Raw genomic sequence first — 25,020 nt, forward strand, 5'->3', positions numbered from 1 at the left:
TAGAATAGTAACACATTGCCAGTTACCAAAAGAGGGGCGAGAGCTACTTAAACCATTTCACATTTTGAGAACTAATAACATCATGAAGACAGTTTCTTATTATATCTATCTATATACACATATAGTGGTGTCTGTCCGTCTGTATGTCTGTCTGTCCGCTATACACTCAAAAGTTATAGAGCGTACCTACACATGTTATATCAAAAGAAAGCTGATGATCAGGGGAGTGTCATAGGCGTATTTACTTTTTGGTCAGACAAAAATTGTTCGGACAGTATACAAAAAACGTTCAAAAATCTGCTCATTAGCGGTTCACCAATCCTACCGCTCATTAGCGTTGAGTGACGTGATGGTTGACCAATCCTACAGTTCAGTGACCTGATGGTTGACCAATCGGTGCGTCACGGGGGGCGTTTCATTCCGTGTGTGGGCGGACCTAATCCTGCAGCCTCCCGAAACGCCGCCATTTTTTAAAATACCAACAGCGACAGCACCAGCACAACAAACCCCCACATTGCGGCTCCAGCACAGTATCCCGCTCCCGGCCCGCCGGAGCGGGAGGTGAGTTGGGCTCACTCGGGCCGGGCCGGGCCTGACAACCGCTCGGTCCGAGACACAGAGCGGGGGAGCGGCAGCGGCCGGCTGTCAACCGCGCGGCCCTGAAAACTGCCATTCTACAAAAAAGCCTAGGCAACACCGGGCCCCCCCAGCTAGTTTTAAATAAATCGTTCACTTGGCAAACATTTTATCGGTCAACACAAAGGCAAAGGAAACTCAGCACTCAAATGCTGCAATCTGTGCAAGACAATGAACTTTTTTTTATACAGGGCTGAAAACGGTAGAGCTCATGTCATAATAAAGTAACCAACTTCACAGTACTCAGTTCACTCAAACAGAAATTCTACAATTGCACTGTCTGAATAGAATATTTTCAATTTTTCTCAAGTGCTTTTTATTCCAAGGTCTCCCCAGTCACTAAATAAAAATGATAAGTATTCCACGTTTCAGCATGAAATTGAACAAATAGCTTTTTCTTTGAAGCAAGTGTCAGGATCTGACCTGTGGGAGAGCAGTTTATTTTGCTACTTTTATTCACAGGCCCACCACACTGGAAGTGGGCGGGGGAATGTAGCCGTGGAAATGTATTGGTTTTAGGAGTCAGCACAGTCTATTTTCTGAATATGTCAGGTTAGAATTGAAACCCTTGCCCTTAAAATAGAACCTCCCTCCCCTTGACACATACAATGCTATTGACAGGCGGTATGCAGGGCCAGCCCTAACTTCAACATCTCTGCACAATCATTCTGAATGGCTGCGCACACGCTCAACTGTTTGCCAACAGCAGATGCAAATACCACAAAGCAAAACATTACAAGGAGATACTTTACTTGTTTTTCATGTAGGTTAGTTTGCATTGGCACAGATTCTGGAAACAGTTTTTAAAGCACCTGCTCATAATAGATCAGCTTGAGTATGAGAATATCTTAACACTAATAAGGGCTGAAGCAGTGTTGCAACTGGACAATCAGTTAGATCCAGACTGGACATGTTAAGTAGGCAACAAAATGGAGTTTTTGTAAGCCATCTCGGAGCTTCTGAATGTGAAGCGGTTTCCAAATATAGAGGGTGAATCTCCTCTGTGCACTAGGTGTATTGAAACAGTAAATTAATTATAAACGAGTTTATGATTTCGCTACAGCTAGTGTATTAAAAGATCATTTCCCATAGTTGACATTCTTTCATCATTTGATGCTGGATCATTAGTCAACCTCAAATCAATGAAATATCGGAAAAACATTTTTGTTTTTATTCGTTACTGGGATGTGGGCGTCGCTGGCAAGGCCAGCATTTATTGCCCATCCCTAATTGCCCTCGAGAAGATGGTGATGAGCTGCCTTCTTGAACCGCTGCAGTCCGTGTGGTGAAGGTACTCCCACAGTGCTGTTAGGGAGGGAGTTCCAGGATTTTGACCCAGCGACGATGAAGGAACGGCGATATACTTCCAAGTCAGGATGGTGTGTGATTTGGAGGGGAACTTGGAGGTGGTGGTGTTCCCATGTGCCTGCTGCCCTTCTAGGTGGAAGAGGTCGCGGGTTTGGGAGGTGCTGCCGAAGAAGCCTTGGTGAGTTGCTGCAGTGCATCTTGTAGATTGTGGTGGTGGTGAGAGTGAATGTTTAAGGTGGTGGATGGGGTGCCAATCAAGCAGGCTGCTTTGTCCTGGATGGTGTCGAGCTTCTTGAGTGTTGTTGGAGCTGCACTCATCCAGGCAAGTGGAGAGTATTCCAGCACACTCCTGACTTGTGCCTTGCAGATGGTGGAAAGGCTTTGGGAAATCAGCAGGTGAGACACTTGTCGCAGAATACCTCTGACATGCTCTTGTTGCCACAGTATTTATGTGGCTGGTCCAGTTAAGTTTCTGGTCAATGGTGAGCCCCCGGGATAGTAATGGTGGAGGATTCGGCGATGGTAATGCCGTTGAATGTCAAGGGGCGGTGATTAGACTCTCACTTGTTGGAGATGGTCATTGCCTGGCACTTGTGTGGCGCGAATGTTACCTGCCACTTATCAGCCCAAGGCTGAATGTCATCCAGGTCTTGCTGCATTCGGGCATGGACTGCTTCATTATCTGAGGAGTTGCGAATGGAATTGAACACTGTGCAATCATCAGCGAACATCCCCATTTCTGACCTTATGATGGAGGGAAGGTCATACAGCTTAGGCGTATGATACGTCTGAACAGCTATGTTAGAACATACGATGTTCATCATCAACTCAATTCGTGCACTGGGGTGTTTTGAAACTCGATAACATTTTATGCAGGCAAGTGATCGGAGAGCGACAAATAAATGAGATTTGGTTAAGGGCCACACCCATAAAGTTAACCTGAGTGTCCTGCTGTACATTTCCAGAATTTTGTGTTTTTATTACAAATATTAAATACTTGTGAAACAGCTGATTGTATTGGTTTGCAATTGAGCAAATTGGCAGCACAGTTGTTGAAATGTACAGGTTCGTCAACATCTGGATGTACTGCACAACTGCATACCATGTACAGGATTTATTCTCTATGAAGTCTAAGCTATCTCCGCGCCCCACCCCCCCCCCCCCCCCACCACCCCCTGCCACCCCACAAAGAATGTTAATTTTTGGGGTGCATGAATGATAGTTAGATGGCTTGAAACTTTAACTTTTATACTTTTTCTTTCTTTAATAAGGAATATTTGGTGTGAGCGGGAATTAATTAAAAAAAACACTTAGCCAGTACAGAAAGTAAATGGATCATTTCCTATAATCACGCAAAATCTTTACTATGGTGAATTGTACAAGTCTTAAGCTATATACACTTTAAATTGGAATACTTAAGATGCCAAATCCAAAAATGGTAAGCAAAGCAGCAAAAAACATAGTCGCAGGAACTAATGTTGTTGTTTAATGGAATATTAGCCGACAAGAATCACTGAATTTTTCAAAGCCACTCAAAAATCGATTTGACCCACCAACAGCTTTACACATTGCTATCAAATACAGAGGCACTGTTTATTTTCAGATTAGCCTACGCAGCCTTAGAGCTTGGAATCTATCAGATAGTAAACACTGCAGAATCCTTAAGGTGGCCTTTGATAAGACGGCAGCCTGGTTTGTTAATTTAGGCTCAGTCCTCTAAAAGCAACACTCCACTAAATATTAAATTCCTCTCTAATTTTATGATTTAATGTAATTTTGTTGGAAAGAAACCATTTATCTAAAAGTTAGAAATGTTTATTAAATTATCAGTAATTCTTAAAAGCTTCTGGCCTGCAGTTACACATATGGATTTACTGTCATGGTTTGGATAAAGGTGATTATTTACTGTCCTGGGATCTGCTTTTATGCAGAAGTTGCTGTTTTTGTCTAATTTGAGTGTAACACCTATCTGTAGCATGCACCAATTTATTGAGCGTTTTAAATAATTAGCCTTGAAATCACACTTTTGTTTTCAATTAACTAATTCTATTGTGAAATACATGAACACGTTGAGTTGGCTGTTCCCAACAGGGGCCTGCAGTAGGAAAACTACAATTACCCTCAGCAGCCCAGGTTAGGGAGTTGAAAAGCAGCCAAGGTTCTCACTCCTGATCACTGCCCACTGACCCTGGTTGAAATGCACACATGTGGACATCAAATAAGGGCAAGATTGTCACCAGCTGTGATTCCCCCCCCCAATGATCTGATCACCAATGTTCCCTCTAAGCTGCGTGCGTGCGTGATCTGCAAGGTCCTGCCTAGGCCACTCAAGCTTTTCCGCAGAAATTTAAAGGGACCGCGCATCGAAATAAACAGGCCGCGCACAGCAAAGACAATTTAGAGGGACCGTTGCTGATCACCTGCTGACAGTCACCATCCAGGATCACCCCAACAGTTCTGCATCTGCATCAGAAATAGCCTGTCGTATTGCATCTGTGGGGATCTCCTTGCGTTTGTCAGCTCCTACTGTTACTATGCTAGAGCCTGCTGCGGGCAAGGGACGACCAGCAAGTTGAGAGCCATCCGCCTATTCCTGTGCCTCGGCCCACATGCTGCTGCTGGAGGTCAAAGCCTTATGTCACCCACTGATCTGCTCGATCATGGACTGATGCACTGCCATGAGGTCTTTGAATCGCTCACCCATGGTTCTCTGAGCTCAAGCACGCTGAATCCAGCCATTATCACATTATGGAGTGTGGACCATAATTCCTCAATGACATCAGTTGGATGCTTGGACTGTGCACCCAAGGTTTCCCCTGAAGATGCCAGTGATGCGGTTCAATGGTAGTCTGCAGTCAGAAAACCCTTGCTGCAAGACATCGCCCAATTGTGTACCAAGTGTTTGCATCAATGCTCTACAAGGAGGTAAGTTACTAGTTTGTGGTTCTGAACTTGCCTCCATTACCTAGATAGCCCTGGGAAATCTGATGATAAATTCCTCCATCAGGGACCACAGTGATCCTGAACTTCCAATGGGAAGCAGCCGACTTCACCTTCACCTCCACCTTCACAGTGACTCATCCTGTGATTCTTCCTCTAAATAGGTGATGTCTTCTGAAAGGAGTTTCTGGGCTGGTGCCTGTTTAAATGGGTGCACTACAATGCAGGTCCTTTTTAAAAAAAAATTTCACGGGATGTGGGCGTCGTTGGCATTTATTGCCCATCCCTAATTGCCCTCAAGAAGGTGGTGGTGAGCCGCCTTCTTGAACCTCTGCAGTCCGTGTGGTGAAGGTGCTCCCACAGTGCTGTTAGGGAGGGAGTTCTTAGTATACTTCTTTGTCGCAGTTTGGTACAACTGAGCGGCTTGCTAAGCATTTCAGAGTCAACCACATTGCTGTGGGTCTGAAGTCGCATGTCGGCCAGACCAGGTAAGGACGGCAGATTTCCTTCCCTAAAGGACATTAGTGGACTAGATGGGCTTTTACAGCGATCTGGTAGCTTTTTATTCCAGATTTATTTAGATTTAATTTAAATTCCCTCATGTCACCTGATTATTAGTCCAGGCCTCTGGATTACTAGCCCAGTAACACAACCACTATGCTACTGTTCCTGAGTGGTTTCTCCTATAGTTCTGGTACTTCTGTACCAAGAAAAGGGCAAGTGATAAGTACAGGCAATTACTTTACCGTGTTGTGGTTGCACAGAAAAATGGAAGTTTAGGATCACTGTAGTCCCTGATAAATTCCTCCATCATCAGATTTCTCAGGGCTATCTAGGTAATGGAGGCTAGTTCAGGACCACAAACTAGTAACTTACCTCCTTGTAGAGCATTGATGCAAACACTTGGTACACAATTGCTTCACACAAGCTGGGAAACAATCGATTGCACAGATAAGGCACGTGATTTTTGATTGCATAAACCAAGGAATATTCTTCTCATTCAGCTTGTGCCTCTCCTCCAGCTGCATGTCACCCATGCATATACTGCCTGTCATTGTATCATTTTAAAGAGGTATGGAGTTTGGTCTGTCAAAACTTTCTGCACAGCTGCACTCTGCTCACTACACATAGAAGGTAAATGGGATACAGGGGAAGTGTCTCCCACTCACTGCCGTCTCCAGAAACTTGTTTGTTTGCTTTCGGTGGTTGGAAAGGAATTTCCCAATTTTTCCACTCTCCACCCGCCCCTAAACTGAGCCTGGGATTTTCCTCTGTTCTTCTGCCTTTCCCAGAAGATTGCATGGCTGGCTGATGGGAGGGGGTTGGGGGCGCAGAATAGGATCATGCCGTGCATGACTTGCACCATGACAGTACGACACAGGCTTGATTAACCACAGGCCTTTTCCTGACTGTTATTTTTGTATGTTCATGTGTTTTCTATATTAGAACAAAAAGTGATATTTTGCGCTGTTTATTTTAGGATGCAGCACAGTTTCATGGCCTTATCTGCATAATATCTAAACATACCAGTGCGTGACCATGGGGTTGTAACAATGAAAACCCCTTGTCATGTGAACTTGATACTGTAATCTTATAAATTACTGGACTAGTAATCCAGAGGCCTGGATTAATGATCCGGAGACGCGAGTTCAAACCCCACCACAGGCAGCTGGGGAATTTAAATTCAGTTAATTAAATAAATCTAGAATTAAAAGTTAATATTAGTAATGGTGACCATGAAACTACTGAATTTTCATAAAAATCCATCTGGTTCACTCATGTCCTTCAGGGAAGGAAATCTACCGTCCTTACTCGGTCTGGCCTATATGTAACTCCAGACCCACAGCAATGTGGTTGACTCGTAACTGCCCTCTGCGGTTCAAGGCGGAGGCTCACCACCAACTTCAAGGGCAATTAGGGATGGGCAATAAATGCCAGCCTTGCCAGCAATGCCCACATCCCATAAACAAATGTTTTTAAATATGCTCCCACATGCACTTCTTCTGTCTTCCAGAAAGTGGACTTTTAAACATTTCATTGAGATGAAGGCAATTATAAACCAACAGGCTGATTTATTTTACATATACAACATGAATGAAAAGAGTAACATTTACAGTGAATTTGAACCTATTTTGTAACACAGAAAATAACAGAGCACGCAACACTATCCCTGTTAGCGTGTGAAATACACTTTTCTGACCAGTAATTTCTCTGAAACTGGTGGGCACCAAGCTTAAGTAGGAAGCTCTTGCTGCCCTGCGTCTGAATCACTCACCAGATGTCCCCAGACTCTCTGTGTCCTTTCTTAGCTAGATAGAAAACCAAAGGCTTGACCTCCGACCCGCCTCCAGTTGTGTGCGTCCGGGGATTGACCAGCTGAGCTGGCTATCAAACCAGTCACCCATGGATCAGAAACATCTACATGGCCTGTTCACTCAAGCCCCTGCTAAGTGCTCCGTCCTTCATTGCCTCAACTGATATCGATGACATTTTTTGATGGTTAATCCACCTCCTTTTGGGACAGCTAATCAAAGCCTAGTCACCCTCTGTCCCAGCGGCGCCTGCATTTATCTTTGTCAAATTAAAAAAAGGATGTTGGGCCTTTGGAAATGGATCCTTAGAATTTAGAATCTGACTTGATATCAAAAAGAAATTATAACTTAAACCAAAAATCACTACTGGCCAAAGATCCTGAAATATGACAGGATCTTGCCCACAGAAAGTTTGTGAGGTGACAGCGCATTTTTATCATTTTAAAACAGGCGCAGCACAATCCCCATCCATCGTCCGCTTGATGGCACTCCAGTTAAAAATCACCCCCGTTGCCTCCTAATGTGCGGTAAATGCTTGGATCCCCACACTACTTCCTTCCCCCATTATCTTGCCAAATGCCTGTCTGTATGAAGTCTAGGGCTACCATGACATATGTCAGTATCTGTCAAAACAGAAGGCAAATTTCATAACTCATAAACAAGATTATTATTTACTGTCACATAGCGAACTTATTATCTTGGTGATATTTTAAGATTATAAATACTTTGCAAGATTTTGTCCTTTTACACCAAATATGAATAAAATACAAATAGGCGGGGTGTCATTGGACACCAAGCTCTTTTCAAATGTTGCAGCCTGCTCACTACAACAGCTTTTGCATGATTTGGGGAGAAAGCTCATCGGTAGATTGCCAACCAGACAGAATGTGTCCTCAGGTGTTACTAATGCTTTTATTAATTCAGTATAACCTGAATAACCAACTCACTATTAAAACTATAGATAAGATACTTGGAGGGGGGGGGGGGGGGGTGGGGAGAAATTCGGTGGCAACCCCTTTGGGATGCTAACTTTGACTTTTAGCGCCCCTGCGCCCCAAGCAGGAGGCTACTGGAAGTGCTCCCCTTCCTTCTTGCAGCACTACCAGTGAATTTTGCGGCGCTACGTGCAACAGCGCCAAGCACATCGGCACTTGACACCGCGTAATTGCAGGCCTCCCTCCCCTGATTACAGGGGAGGGGCCTAACGCTGCGCGCACCTGGACCAGCGGGGTGCCGGGAAAACAGCCCGGCACTCAAGAGGAGTGCCGGGCTGAGCGATCGCGGCCGGCAGCCAGAAGAAAAAAGGGGAAGGGGGCAGGTGCTGGCAGTCGGCCAAAAAAAATGGCCACCCGACACCTGCCCTTTAGCTTACGCAGCCGCGGCTGCAAAAATGCCTCCCTGACCCTGTCGGACCTATCGCCCAGCGATAGGTCAGGGGGACCAACTGAAGTTTGCGGCCGGGGCGCTGTGCACGGCGATGATGTCATAGTTGGTGGCGCAGTGCCACAAGGCGCTACCGGCTACCGCTAACCTCCCGCTGAATTTTGCGAGAGGCGTTGGCGGAGCTGCGCCCGGGCGCTAGGGGCTTTGCGCCCCGTTAGTGTCCCCCGGGGGCGCTAATGGGTGGCGCAAAGCAACCCAATTTCTCCCCCTTGTATTTGTTGAAACAATGTAGTGTATACAGACTGAATATCATGGTAATCAACTGTAGGTCACGCTCCTTAAAGTTGCAGAAATTAAGTAGTTGTCATTAATTCTTCAGTGCAAATGTTATTCACACCAACTATGTGGAGTATCCTATAGTGTCGACCGTGACACTTACCACAGAAAACATTGTAACAGCAAATGTCTGACTGATGAAAGATGGTCAGAGTGGTCAACTAGATCTTGTGACTGACTTGATATCCAAATAGAATATTAAAAATAACTTACATCTGCATGCAATTTTCAATCATAAATTCCTATCCCCACATTTATAACAGAAGCTGCCTAAATAAACTTGAAAAAACCTGTTACACCTCCAACTTTTTCCAGTTCTGACGAAGGGTAATCGACCTGTAACGTTAACTCGGTTTCTCTCTCCACAGATGCTGCCTGACCTGCTGAGTATTTCCAGCATTTTCTGCTTTTATTTCAGATTTCCAGCATCCGCAGTATTTTGCTTTTTTAAATAAACTTGGACGTATTTTAATAAACTTACCATGCTGTAATGACAGCCTCTCACAAATAGTAGTGCTGCATTATAACAGGACAACTTTACGTGGGCCATTTTCATTATAGGCATGGTCAAAGGAATTTATAATGGAAATATAAACATTCTACATCTGCATGCTCAGGTTATGCCCGGCCCGTCACCTGAAGATTACATTTGTTCTTGACTCACCATATGCAACACCATGGGGGACTGAGTAAATAAGAACATAAGAAATAGGAGCAGGAGTAGGCCATTCGGCCCCTCGAGCTTGCACCACCATTCAATAAGATCACGACTGATCCTTGACCTCAACTCCACCTTCCTGCACTAGCCCCATATCCCTTGGTTCCCCGAGTATCCAAAAATCTAGAAAAGTGGTACTAGAAAAATATTATATACATGCAAGAGTGATTTCCAGCCATCATCATCTCAAGGTTTAGATGATGTCCTCTGAACCCTACAAAGACCCATAATCATACCCAAGCTATAAGGTTGGTTCCACGATCCCATGCCCCCCCGGTGGGGACATACTCTTGAAGGGAGTGTAGGATGGAGTTAGGGCTACAACACTGTAATGCACCTTCCCCGATCTGAGCTCTTATCGAGTGTGGTGACCCTGCTGGAAATACGGGACAAGGGAATCACCCAGTATATTTTATGGCTGCAGATGTATTTCATTTTTTAATTATAAAGTAATTGTACAATTATGTTTTAGGGAGGCCAATGAGTTTTCAACATAGTTAAAATTTTAGTGAGGCCGTAAACAGAACATTACAATTTTATTTATGCTGCTATTGAATAGTTATTACTTTTAATAAGAGCAGATTTCATGCATCAAGCCATGCAGTCTTTTTTCAGAAAGGTTATTTATATCTTACTAACATTTGAAAGAAATATGAATATTTAAGAGGCTGTATAATGGTCCTATGATCTTTTGTGTCTTTTGATCAAAAGAACCAAGGAATGTTTGGAAGATTTATCCATTGCAGTAATTTTACTGATGGACAACTACAGATTAATCACTAAAGACATGAGAATTAAATAGAAAGCTATATTTACTGATACTGTTAAGCAATTTTTTTGATTTAAAAATGCACTAAAAAAAACATATTAACACACACTGCATTCTTTTCACTGGGGCAGATACCGATCAGGGGGATATCTCCCTGCACCAATAATTACAGCAGTATCATTATTTATAACAATAATGATCAAATAACAAAATGAATTCACAAGGGCTAATTCAAGGCATTTTCTAATAGAGTTCTCATCTATTAGCAGGACGACACTTGTAAACATTTGACATCAAAAATGCTTTACTATATAGACAAGTGCTAAGATTTAATCACATTGTTGGATTATTAAACTCCACTGTTCTTACCTCGCTGTATTATGCGTTTCATTCCCCTTGGACAAAAAAGGCATTCTCATCTGTATGTTGACTAACAAGATGACAGATAGCAAATAGGATGTCATTTCTGACTGAAAGTTTCCGTCTGCTTCATCATTCAGGGTCTCCGCCGCAGAGACAGCGCAAGCTTGGGTAATATTTGAGACTTGTTTCGCAAGTTCCACAACTTTATTTGATATCTTGCTGCAGAACACATAATCCTTTGTCACCTCTCGATTGACTTGATACCATCCCGGTAAAAGGAGAGATAAGTAATCATCCTTTGACAAAAGACCAAAGGATACTGGACAGCGAGGCTCAAACATGCCCAGATGCTTAATGCAGAGTTCATCTAGATCTCTATCCACACCCCAGGGAAAGAGACAGGAAATTAGTAACTTAGCTGCGTCTGTGGCCATATTAACATCCATTTTTTTCACTGCTGATGTTGTAACCTTTTTAGTGCCCTTAGGTTTGGTCTTATGTTTGCTAATTCCAGCACCTTCCCTTGCAAGCCCACTTGCATTATTCTCACTGTAGAATAAGTGTTCACGGACTAAATCTTTTACTGAACCATTTGCCTGACACGGTGGTGTTGTCTTGTTTCTTTTTAAGGACATTGGCGGTTTTTTGCCATCAATATTAGTTAGTCTCTTTAACGTCTCATAGCTTTGGACAGCATTTTGTAATTTGGGGTCTTTTTCTTGATATGAGAGCAGCTGTTCACAAATAGTGCCGACGTCAAACAGTAATACATGGATGGCGCTATCGCTCCATTTTGTCTTCACAGGTAGGACGGTGAATGGTTGCGGAATATGTTCTGGAAATGCAAACTGCAATTTAAAAAGAAAAAGTAACGGTTATCGGGATGAATTACAAGTAAACATAAAGGCGCAAACAGAGAAAAATTAAGGAAAAATAACGGCACAATACATAGTCACTAAGCACGCAGTGTCACTGTAGGTTTGTGAAAGAAGCTAAAAGCAAATGAAGAGGATTCCCCTGATGACCAGAAGTGTCCTCTGATCTGTGTGAATTAGCTGATTTCAGCCAGAGGCCTTACAACTGGCTGCAATGCCTCTGGATTAGCGGGGGTTAAACTAAAATTAACTCCGGCTCCCAATCGCTACCCAGCAACCTCTGCTGGAACTGAGAGTCAGTGCATGTGGTGTGAGGAAAGGATCGGGTTCAGCTCTGATGCTCCTTGCAGCAGAGTGACGTGCAAACACTGAATGTCAAGGGTTAACAATAGCCACTTGGGTGAGATACCCCATAGAATTGTACGCTGGCAAGGAATCGGGGCCTTCAGGGGGGTGTTAGAAAATTGGGAAGAAAAAAAAAAGCAAGTAAACAAAGAATGGTAGAAATAATTGAGAGTATAGCAAAGGAACACTTAGCAAATTCATCGGATATTATCTGTCCGCTATTTTAACTGAGGCATTAACTGGTTAAAATAATGGGTCGATGCCTGAGTTAATGCACCAGACACAGGAATGTCACACAAAAACACATTAAGCATTCATGGGCTTTTATTGCCCAAGTAATTTGCACCCTTTAGCATGTGTTTTCATTTTTTTAAATATAAATTGACTTGAACTTTTTAAGCCACGCTTATCCTCTTTGTGATCGTACACTGGGAGCTAACAATCGGCACAGATGCTGTTCTGCAGTAAGCTCTGCCGTCAGCTTTTCAGCATGTGTACGCACCTTCCCTCCAGCTATGCTGAAACAATGGCTAACAGCTTCCTCCGATACTGAGCTCATATGAGCCCTCGCTTGTAAACGCATTACCATTGTGCTCAGATCATAATTAACCGAAGCCCTTTTGACCAAAGAAGTCACTAATGAGCCTGAGCAGCGAACAACTCGCTGGAAAGCCCAAATCAACAGGGCATGCATAATAACTGCAGAAACGTTTACAGTTTAAAGCTTAATTCATGCAATGCTCTTCAGAAAGTGAAGTTTGCCGTCATTATGCAATTTGGCAGTTCATTATCACTGCTAAATATTGGTGCTCTGAGCGTGCCTGTGGCAAAACGCCAAATTCTTGAAGCTCATCAATGTAAGAAATTTAGATTAAACACCATTGTTCAAATATCTTATTGCTTAAATGGTCAAATTATTAGCTTAAAAATAACAACAGATTTTAAAGGTTTTTCTTCAAGGATCTAATATTTAAATAAATGTCATGTCACTCAGTGATGCAGTAGTCAAGTCCATTAAATACAGAACTATACTGTTTTTTCATTAAACAAAAAGAAGCAATTGCACACCCTTTTAAAATACAGTAACAGATGCTGTGCTATAGAATGCTGCAGTTATATGTTTGGTGTTTGAAATAACCAGAAGAATATTTGAGGAAATACGACTGTTGTAATACAAGCCAGGAAAAAATATATGTATCGACCTCTGATGGTTCATAAGCTTGAATTCCAATTTAAAGGTCACGAGGTCAAACCCCAGGGCTATTTGTCACTCAAAGTTGCTCACCTCATCTGGATGGGGTCTGTCAGATCACAGCCAGCCAGTGCTGGTACAGAAGTGCCCTACAGTAGCAAAGCATTCCATATGAGAGGGGAGGGGGAAGGGGAAAGGAATTGGTCGAACACCATTTGCACCATTAGATTCATGGTCCCTATCCACTAACACAGAGGGGATATTGGTAGTAACTATGGGGAAGCAGCCAGACTATTCACTTCCCTACCCCCTCTCCAATATTTCCAAACTCATTGAATGGCTGGATGAGCAAAATCAAAATGAAATGGGTAGGGAGAAATTGGATTTTCTTCCCCCCCCCCCCCAAGTAGAAAGGAATTTTGTGCAGTAAACGAGAAATTTTCTTGCTCAAATGATTCAAAAACACTTAACACAATTTGAGAAGAAAGTTTCCAAGCATCAATACCAATCATTCATTTTAATATCTTAGGAATACATACATAATCAACATTTCTTCCCTGTCCCAAAATGATTTTGATCACTTAGAGCTGCTTTTGGACAGAACAGGACAAAACCACACTTCTTCACCTGAACTACTCTGTATCCTGAAACTTAGGTGAAATGCATTTGATATGACAAACAGAAAAGGGTTAGATTACTAATGCATCATGAAACTCATTAGTTTAACTGTTTTCTACCTTCACGTCCACCTGATTGCTCTTTCAATCACTACAGGTACAATGGTGAGCAGTGTAAAAAACATTGGCCCCGCTGCCGCCCCGAGCGCCATATTAGGTCGCAGCCGCTTCTTCCGCGCCGGCCGCAAATAACGACCGGTACACAGGGGCCTACCTGTGGCGGTAGTGGGGCGAGTTAAGGTGGAGGTGCGGCCGGCCGGTTTTTCGGCGGCCGCCTGCCCGCACCTCCGTCCCCGGCCTCCTACAGCCCCCCCCGCGGCATTGCCGGCTGTTTCCCGAGAGCCCGGCACTTCTCCTTGGTGCCGGGCTCATTTGCCGGCACTCGCGAGCAGGGATCGCGCTGTTGCAGGCACCTCCCCCTTAACAGTGGGAGGAAGGCCTGCAGTACCGCAGCCTGCCGTGCCGCAGCGGGTGGCGCTGCGGCACTTTGCGTGCCGAAATTCAGTTTCAGCGCCCCAAGCGGGGCGCCTAAAGCCTTGTTTAGCGGCCGGCTTCCATTTGGGGCGCTGAAACTGAATATCCCGATGGCGCAAGTGGCTCCGTGCGCAGCGGTAATTCCGGCGCCCAGGCGAGCTTGGCGCCCCAAACTGAATTTTTAGCCCATTGACTCTCAGATTACTGAATTAAGCAGCTTTGAATTAAGAGCGGACTATAAGCCTACATGTTACAGTTTGTGTTCTGTTACACCTATAACAGCGATGTAAAGTTCTCTGGTGCTATGCGAGCAAGACAGCATTGAACAATGCCACCTCATTTGTCCATAACCTATGGATCTCAGTTTCCTGAATTTTGTGGAAAAAAACACTGGCGTGCCAGGTTGGGTGCCCTGCACTCAAATCACTGAGAAAGCACAAGCACCAGCCTTTCCCCTTCCCCCTCCCCTCTCATATGGCAAAAGACAGTAGCGTTATTCATATATAACTCAATTTATTCAGTAAACTGCGTACACTTGATTTGTACATTTTGCTAAGGAAAGATGTTCATTGATAGCGATGGAGAGGAGTGTTGCTGAAGGGTTTTAGGCTAATTTCTTTGGTGCATGTTGCCAACAGGATTTTCTAAAGGGGCAGTTCAGATGCTTAGCTAAATGTATCTTGCATGAGGGTCTGCTGCATCGGTCTTCCAGTCTGAACTAGTACTTTTGCTTTGTCAATTTCTGCATCCTACTCTGGCCTTGATACATAATTGTCTTTTTGTTCCTCCTAAGCAATGGTTAGGCCCCTTTGTATAGTAAAGTTGTGGAACATACAGCCCACAATAATGATCTTGGTGACCATGGGGCGTAGTGCAAGGTGCCTCTAATTTGTTCGAGCATCTGAAGTGCTGCTTCTAGATGTCAATAGTTTGCTCAATAATGATCCTGCTGGTTGCATGGGCCTTATTTTATCCATGCTCCACTTTGGTCTGTGGCTGTTGTATGGGTGCTATTAGCCAGAGCTAAAAATAGAACCCCTCTCTGTTCATGGAGGCCACGTCATTATGGATAGAAGTACGAATACCACATGGGATATAATCATCCATTGGACTTGTGGAAAGCCAGCAGTGGAACTGAATCGTAATGTTCACTCACACTGTTGCTTTGTTCAGTGACAAAAGTGATGGAATCATTAGCTTTCCTGAATTAAGCATCAGTCACCTCCTTAATGCATCTGCCGGCAGCGAAGTGAATAACACTGCAGACGTCTCCAGCTGTAGCCTGGAAGCTTCTACAGGTATATAAAAAGGAAGAGGGTAGCTAAAGTAAACATTGGTCCCTTAGAGGATGAGACTGGGGTATTAATAATGGGGAACGGTGAAATGGCAGAGACTCTGAACAAATATTTTGCATCTGTCTTCACTGTAGAAGACACTAACAACATCCCAATAATGGATAATCAAGGGGCCACAGGGAGTGGGGAACTGAAGACAATCACTAAGGAAATAGTACTTGGTAAAATAATGGGACTAAAAGACGACAAGTCCCCTGAACCAGATGGCCTGCATCCCAGGGTCTTAGAAGTGGTTGCAGAAATAGTGGATGCATTGGTTGCAATATACCAAAATTCCCTGGACTCTGGAAAGGTCCCAGCAGATTGGAAAACCGCTAATCTAACACCCCTATTTAAGAAAGGAGGGAGACAGAAAGCAGGAAACTATAGACCAGTTAGCCTAATATCTGTCATTGGGAAAATGCTGGAGTCCTTCATTAAGGAAGCAGTAGCAGGGCATTTAGAAAAACATACTGCAGTCAGGCAGAGTCAGCATGGTTTTATGAAAAGGAAATCATGTTTAACAAATTTGCTGGAGTTCTTTGAGGATGTAACAAGCAGGGTGGACAAGGGTGAACCAGTGGATGTGGTATATTTGGATTTCCAGAAGGCATTCGATAAGGTGCCACATAAAAAGTTATTGCATAAGATAAGAGCTCACGGAGTTGGGGGTAATATGGATGGATAGAGAATTGGCATGGATAGAGAATTGGCTAACTAACAGAAAGCAAAGAGTTGGGATAAATGGGTCATTTTCTGGTTGGCAAACGGTAACTAATGGGGTGCCACAAGGATCGGTGCTGGGGCCCCAACTATTTACAATCTACATTAATGACTTGGATGAAGGGATCGAGTGTAATGTAGCCAAGTTTGCAGATGATACAAAGATGGGTGGGAAAGCAAGTTGTGCAGAGGACTCAAAGAATCTGCAAAGGGATATAGACAGGCTAGGTGAGTGGGCAAACATTTGGCAGATGGAGTATAATGTGGGAAAGTGCGAGGTTATCCACATTGGCAGGAAAAATAAAAAAGCAAACTATTATTTAAATGGAGAGAGATTACAAAATGCTACAGTTTGGAGGGACCTGGGGGTCCTTGTGCATGAAACACAAAAAGTTAACATGCAGGTACAGCAAGTAATCAAAAAGGCAAATGGAATGTTGGCCTTTATTTCAAGGGGGTTGGAGTATAAAAGCAGGGAGGTCCTGCTACAACTGTACCGGGTATTGGTGAGGCCACACCTTGAGTACTACATACAGTTTTGGTCTCCTTATTTAAGGAAGGATATACTTGCATTGGAGGCAGTTCAGAGACGATTCACTAGGTTAATTCCAGAGATGAGGGGGTTGACTTATGAGGAAAGGTTGAGCAGGCTGGGCCTATACTCATTGGAATTTAGAAGAATGAGAGGTGATCTTATCGAAACATATAAGATACTGAGGGGGCACGACAGGGTAGATGCAGAGAGGATGTTTCCCCTCATGGGGAAATCTAGAACTTGGGGGCACAGTCTCAGAATAAAGGGTCGCCCTTTTAGAACTGAGATGAGGAGGAACAACTTCTCAGAGGGTCGTAAATTTGTGGAGATAGACAAATTTTTGCAAGATAAGGGAGTGAAGGGATATGGGGGGCGGGCGGGGAAGTGGCTTTGAGCCCTAGATCAGCCATGATCTTATTGAATGGCGGAGCAGGCTCGAGGGGCCAAGTGGCCTATTCCTGCTCCTATTTCTTATGTTCTTAAATAGGAAGTATGTGCTGTAGTGACCGTAACTGTAACTGAGTGTACCATCCAGATTGCAGGTGTCGGCCAGAAGTCCTCCTGTAGAAGATAGCACAGCCTGCTCTCTTCCTCCCTGCTCAATCAATCCCAGGTAGATGGGCACAATGCGTATCATTGTGGGAGATCAAGACAATATGTTGCTGATGCCATCAGACTTCTCTGCCAACACATCCCTGCTCTTAGTCCACGTTTCTCACCAAGTCAAGTGTTAGGGCCATTGAGTACAATGCCAACAGTCTACAATCTTCTGTCACCAAGAAAGGAGCGTGCATGTCTCCCAGTGATGTCAGTAACAGAAACTTCCAAGACTCCCGACTACTGTCAATGATTCTTCACCTTTCAAACCCATTTCATACGAGTGGAAAGAAAGCATCGTGTGTGCAATGCACAAAGCTGGGAATAGGGTTTGCTCTACCACTAACTGACAATGATGCAAGTATTAATTAGATTAGTTGCACTTAAGCGTGCATCATGCTTTCAGTGGACAGAATTGAGCTCCCGCTAATTCCGGTGTAATTGCTTCCCCAAATTGCCACTGGTGCAACCCTTTATGCTGACAGCAATTTCCAGGTTCTAGTATCATTGTCGGGCATGGAAATATACTGGAGTAACCCTAAATCAGTGAGCCTTATAGTTGGTAGAATAATTGCCAATAAGAATTGAAGGTGGTCACTGATGCAACTTTTTAAGCACCTATCTGTACCAAACCCAAAAGAAGTCTACCTAAAGATACTGGCCCTGACTGGTCCCACTTCATCAGTGCAACCAATGCAGGGTGCTTGGAACTTCAACCCACCCTCGAGTTACACCCTGGACCCCATCCCACTTCCCAGTATCAGGGACATTTTGGACATTTTCCCATTGCCATTTATTGCGTAACTGTGGAAAGCTCTACAATGTAGTATAAATTGACATCCAAAAAGCATTTGACAAAATTCTGCATGAACAGCTACAATTTAAGCTTAGTGATGAGGTTTCCATATAACATCTGTGGCTGGATCAGTAGGTCACTAAAGGGTAGGAAGCAGAAAGTAATTGTTAGAGTTATGTCGCTGTGGGGAAAGTGTTGAATGGGGTGTTACAGGGATCGCTGAGACTCCTAGTATCCAATTTACAAAACAACTTGAGTCAGTAGCTCCAAGCAAACTGGTCCATTGAGATACAAGGGAGACATTCAAGCTGGGAGTTGCTACAGGGAAGAGCTACAAGAATAATTTCTAGAGGACTTGAAGGAAACACTGGAGAAACTTCAGCCTTGAAAGGTGGTGGCTGGAAAGTGATATAAGGAAGTGAATCGTATAGAAAAGATAGCCCCAGAACATTATGAACCAAAACCATGATAGTCGGACAAGGACACAGTGTCAAACTAGTCAAAGGCAAATTTAGGACCAATATCAGGTTTATCACACAAACAGCGATCAGCATATGGAATAGACTTTTGCATTGATTAATTAAGTCAAAACCCTGATCACTGGATGCAATGATGGGGGAAACGGTAGGTACTTCCTGGATGGAAAGCCCAAGATGGGTTGAATGACCTTGCTCATCTGCACCTATTTTGTGATCAAATAAGGATAAGGTGAAGAAGTAAAAGCTTAAAATATTTTACACTAACTTATGAAGCATTAGGAATAACCTTTTAGAATTAGAGACATAAGCAGTTGAGCGATAACCTAGGCTTCGCAAAGAAATCAATGAGGAAATAGGAAAGGCCTTGGTTAATATTTCAGGAGCTCTGTAAATGCAGGGCTGTACCTGAGGTCTGGAGGATAATGAACGCTAACTCGATATTCAATAAGGAATGAGACACGAACCAAAAAAATAGGGACCAGTTATTCTAACATCAGCACCGTGCAGCAGCTCAAGAGCATCACGCAGGAAGTTATCAACATTTATTTGAAGCACTCAGCAGAAAAAAGTAATCTTTAATGAGATTTTTCAAGTAGTTATTTATCCCTCACAAATCGGGAGTTCTTTGAGGAGATAATTCAGTTAAAAGATTAGTGCAATTCAGCGGACATAATTCACTTAAATATTTAAGCGGCATTTAATAAAGTTTCACAAGTGAGGCTCATGGAATTTAATGGCAATTTAACTAGTTGGCTTGGCTTGGCAATAGAAAGCATTATTAGGTGACAATAAATGGACAAAGACCAGTTTGGGGGCCAGTGGCCAGCAGAGTTGTGGAAAGGTCTGATTATTATCATATTAGTTATGACCAATATGGGGGAAGAGCATTTTTGGTATAACATTTCTGATGACACACAGATGACTGGTGTTTGATAGGACCTGGACAATTTTAGTGAGTGGATTGACGATTTTAACGTGGGTAAAATAAAGTAATGCAAATTGGAATAGTGAACATAAGCATGAGTGTGTTTACTGACCATCCACTTGGGATACAGTCATGCAGACACTTTCAGATTGATGAGCAGCACACAGATATAAAATTGGCAGTACAATTCCAGACCTGGGCCCCAAAACAACTCCAGAGCCCAGAGATGCGACACATTATGGAATATAACTACAGTCTAGTTTTGAGCCAGATATAAAAACTGCTCAGGTGATTAGCGGGACATTCTGGGCACTTAATAAACTGGCTGCAAAGCCTTTTTTAATGATTTAAGATTATGGACATTCTTGAATGCACTCGCAGATTTATAATTTACTTGCCAGAAAGAGCTCGCTCCTCGTGAGCAGTGTGCATTTCCAAGCTAGGTAATGTAACAGGGCTCTTGTGAGAGATGCTTTGGATTCAACACCATCTCTTCTGGTAATACAGTATAGACATAACCTTAAAGAATCCAATGTGAAGCTATTGTCAACAAGGCCAATTATGTATTCCTATGCTTCTCAAGGGCATTTGATTAGGAGTCAAAACATGTTATTTTAACCCTAAATATGCAATTGGTAATTGGTATGAAATATAATGCGTGTTTTCGGCAAGTGTTGTATTGAACAGGATTCAAACCAAATTAACAAGGATAATTTTGGACTTGGGGTCCAGAGTTATTAACAGAAACTCTCAGAACAAAATTGTTTCCATTGCAGAAAAAAGATTCAGAGAGAATCTGATCCCAATATCTTCCCGATTCAGGCTGCAGCTATTTATCTTCTGCAAACTCAAAAAGCATCTGTAGAATTACTTTGCTGAATGTTATGTTTTTTTCATGAACAAAACATTACTGCAAACCTGTGTTGTAAATATACAGAATATCAACCACATATAGGGACCAGCGGGCTTTGCTGAGGACCAGTATGAATGGTTCAAATGGACATGCAAAGTGAATAAAGCATCGCATTTCTACATCCAAAAGGTAAGTACAGTGCCAAACGTTACCAACAATTGTAATAAACTTTTCAGATGTTGCAACAGGCACTTAGCAGAGGAAACGCTTACAGGAGCTTCTGCTGCTGGTTCGTGATCTACAAATACACACTGCAGATAAAACCAGGGAATTCACTCACAACTGGCCCTGTACAGGTCTGCTGTTTGTCTCAGTGACTGCACATTGTTAAGTGTGCAAGTTATAGATGTCCATCACAGAAAAGTAGCCAACATTTCATAACAGTCTAAGCTGTGATAGTGATGGAGTGTTTGTTTGTCTAGTATCATAGATAGATACAGCGGCGCGATGAACTGATTGCACCTTCTGGATAAATGATGCAAGTCTCTGGTACAAATGACATACTGCTCCTGTAAACAACAAGCTTCACAATTTACATTATACAGAACTGGCCTGTAATTAGCAAATTGGTCCAGCTTTTTATTAAAAACAGTATAAATCAGTAAGTGTTAAATTCACTAAGTTGTATTCAATAAGCACTTTGAATTGCATGCAAATTGTCTGTAGTTTGTGCAGCTTTATTTATTCAAGTTAACTTTTCCCCCACCAGAACATTATCCCACCCTCCTCCCCACCCACCTGCAGCTTCCTCCCCCGACAAAAGCTGACAATTATTCTCCTCCTGCTGGTAAATGCCGAGGTGGGGAAGGGGTTGATCTGTGAGTATTAACCCTCAGGTGGGTTATCAAACCTTGAGGTTTCAGAGGGTATGTTCTATGAGCACCACAATGTGTTGCTTTTGATGAGATTCCTTACAACCTGGCCTTTTTTTCCCCCCTTGATGTCCACAATGAGAATGAAGGCATTAAAAAGGTCATCCTCAATCTCAGGAAAGGGCAATCTTCCCTTGGGTGTTTTTCCCTAAGCCATATGGGCACCCAAGGTATTGGTTTAATCAATACAGAAGGATGGACCTCGATTGAGCTCAAGGGGGATCTGGAGTCCAGCACTGCCAGATGTCACACTTGGCCTCCCTTCCACTCCTTTCTTAGCAGATGGTTCTCTAGTGGCCTGTGCCTCAGGCTGCCAAGTATAAAGAAACTGAAATATAAATGCTGAAAAAAAACTCACCCACATTGTAAAGGTTGAGGGTTCTTTGCCAAACTCACTAAGAAACAATAAAACTAAAAAGTTCAGGAAAGCAAGTGCATTATGTAGAAATCCCAGCAGACCCACCATCTACATTATTGCACTCCCCATAATATCGTGTTTCAGCTGGCTTGTCAAGCTGCATATTTTCGGTTGCAAACTTTAATCAATTATAAGCTTTGTGGCATTTAGAAAAGTTCCCATTAAGCAATTTGCACTTGAGGACTTTGCAGCAAGCAGCTAAATAGGATCGACTAGCAACCCTGAAACTGATACATATCCAGAATATTTCAAGCATGTATTAATGTAGTTTGTTAAAGACTCGGGCAGAATTATGCTTGTGTTGTTCCCGCGAGTGATATTTGTAAGTCGGTTTCTATGGTGCTACTATTGGGGTTTTCCTAAATTGTTAAAACTAACCTTTCTTCCTTAAACACAAAAAGCAAAGTTTGTAACTCAGAGTTACAAATGAAATGAAGTAACCAAGTTGGTGTTGTGTCATTTATTACAGGTTATTGCACAGGCAGCTTTTAAGCCCTTTCACGTTGTTATATAACATTTATGCTTTTCAATCAAATTAACAAAACTGTTTGCTACAGTCTGTTTGACCCGGTTAGTGCTATCCTCTGACCCTGAACTGGTACACACTCTTGCTGGGATCAAGGTGAAACCAACTGTGACAATAAGGGAAATTGAAAAGCTCTTTCTGGTTTATGCCACGAACCGGACTCGCAAAAGGAGCCTCGAGACATTTTGTTGCCAACACCTCGAACTGATCCACTGCTCTACTGTAGCTCTTTTGTTAATTAGATGCAATATGGGTTACAAAAAGCTCTGTCCATACTTTGAGACAAAAATAACAAAACCTCCTCCTTAATGACAAGTGTGACACTAGGAATGAAAATACTGGTTGTCTCTTTTGTAAAAGTCTTTTCTTCCTAGGTGTGGGGCAGTGCTGAGAATTGTAAAGATTGAATCCACAAATGCACCCAATGGACAGCAGCCCCTGTGATTGGCAGCATAAATAGGAGACAAACGAGAAAGCCCTCAATTTGCAGCTGATGCAGAGGATGAACATGGGGAGTTCAGTTTACAATAGAGAAAACATTACCAAGCTAATGGCACAGGCAATCATCTGACCACCATGCATCTCGGAGAGCAGCAGGGCATCCATTTTCAGTTAAGTGTTTGAGTGCCTTTTTGCTTTCTTTGACCACGGTAGGGGTAAACAACCTATTGCGCAAAGCCCACTGACTGATAATAAATTATTATATTGGATACCTTTGTTGTCTCTCACCAATGATTTCACTTCGTATTCCGGCTATCGTTACTAATTAAAACAGTGACAGCTTTAGCAATTTTTATCCTGCTGTAGATCACGCCTTCGTGTTCCAACTGCTTCAGTAGGACCCAAAGGGTCAAGAGGCCCTTTTGACCTCTGTCAGTTAATATCCATTGACCACTTGCTATTTAGTGCAATCTCAAATGAACAGATGGACACCTTACTGCCAGCTACTATAAAGCCCAGAAAAATAAAGATAAATGATATTGGGCTTGGATTTGAAACTGGTTTATAAGGGTAAAATTGGGTGGGAGCTACTTAATAAAATCCCATTCCCTTCAAAATGTGTGATCAGTCAAACTTATATTAATATACTTAGTCAGGGGTCCGTCTTGAAGGATAAATTTATGTACATATGTGACTGCCCATTTTATATTTTCTTAATAGAACAAAAGAGAATATGCATTTTGGCTGAATTACTGTACAAATCTGAACGTTGTTAGCAGCATTGTTCCGATTTGATATTTGTTCCTGTACTGTGCAATCTTGATGGCCACTCGGCATCACTTTATATACTGACGAGCGCTGCAGGGGAGAGAGGCATAATTTGCATGGTTAAAGTTACATTTCAATTCAGCTTCTCGAGCACCAAAGCTGTTATTTTCCGTCGGGCTTCGGAAAGGAACAGCCTCTCAAGACATCACCTTTTTAATGCCTTCATTCTCATTTGCAGAAAATAAAAGTCGACTGATCTTCAAAAGGCCTTCGCAGAGCAAGACTTTGGGGGACAAAAGCCATTTCTGATTGTCCATTGACGGACTGAATGCAAAACAAATTGCCGCTGTAATACTGGGTTTACACAACAGAAATCAGGTCTGACGAAAGTTGGCACAAAAGCACCTAGCGCTGGCTTCATCATTTTAAATATTTTTTTAAAATATTTTACTCGCCAGAAGGCTGCAGCGGCTGAAACGTAGAGTGTAACAAAAAATGTTTTTTCAGTTGTTAAGTTGTAACACTCTCGTGACAAAAAGCATGAGTTTATCTTTTTTTTTTAAAACTGTGCGTGCATAACGGATGGTTGGCTGCATTTAGGAAGATGGTTCGATGTATTTCAGTTCTCAACTGGTTTGGGGCTACGGTTCGTCCAACGAGCGACCGCACAACACTCGCGCTCAGTCCGGAACTCCCGCTCCCGCCACTTGCCGGCTTGTGAATGGGAGATTTTCGCGCACGCGCAAAATTTCGAATGAGCCGCGCAGCCCATTAAAGGGACCGCGCACCCCCTTTCCCCCCCAAAAAAAAAAATTAAAGGGGACATTGGTGTAGACGTGTTATTTGCTACTCTTTGATAAATACATCCGAGGGAAAATGATTGAGGCACAAAAAAAAGACCGCAGCCCTGCTTTAAAGAAAGAAAAAGACTTGCATTCATATAGCGCCTTTCACAACCACCGGACGTCTCAAAGCGCTTTACAGCCAATGAAGTACTTTTTGAAGTGGAGTCACTGTTGTAATGTGGGAAACACGGCACCCAGCAAGCTCCCAGTAATAGCAGTGATAATGACCAGATAATCTGTTTTTTGTTATGTTGGTTGAGGGAGAAATATTGGCCAGCGATCGGGGAAAACTCCCCCTGCTCTTCTTCAAAATAGTGCCATGGGATTTTTTTTTACATCCACCTGAGAGGGCAGACGGGGCCTCGATTTAACGTCTCATCCGAAAGACAGCACCTCCGACAGTGCAGCACTCCCTCAGCTCAGCACTGCACTGGGAGTGTCAGCCTAGCTTTATGTGCTCAAGTCTCTGGAGTGGGACTTGAACCCACAACCTTCTGACTCAGAGGCAAGGGTGCTGCCC

General features: G+C 43.1%; 1 protein-coding gene across 2 annotated transcripts in view; it reads right to left on the reverse strand.

Moving 5' to 3' along the window:
• Positions 1-25,020, reverse strand: part of LOC147100054 (WD repeat-containing protein 72-like) — a 281,840-nt gene that overhangs the window by 101,620 nt on the left and 155,200 nt on the right. For both annotated transcript variants that reach the window (XM_085968672.1, XM_085968671.1), the window contains exon 15: positions 10,772-11,613. In XM_085968672.1, the coding sequence (XP_085824798.1) occupies positions 10,772-11,613 (842 nt within the window). The remainder of the gene's footprint in view (positions 1-10,771; positions 11,614-25,020) is intronic.

The sequence above is a fragment of the Somniosus microcephalus genome, chromosome 27, assembly GCF_052327205.1.
Source record: "Somniosus microcephalus isolate GS21.2 chromosome 27, FLI_Smic_1.0, whole genome shotgun sequence".
Classification (NCBI taxonomy): domain Eukaryota; kingdom Metazoa; phylum Chordata; class Chondrichthyes; order Squaliformes; family Somniosidae; genus Somniosus; species Somniosus microcephalus.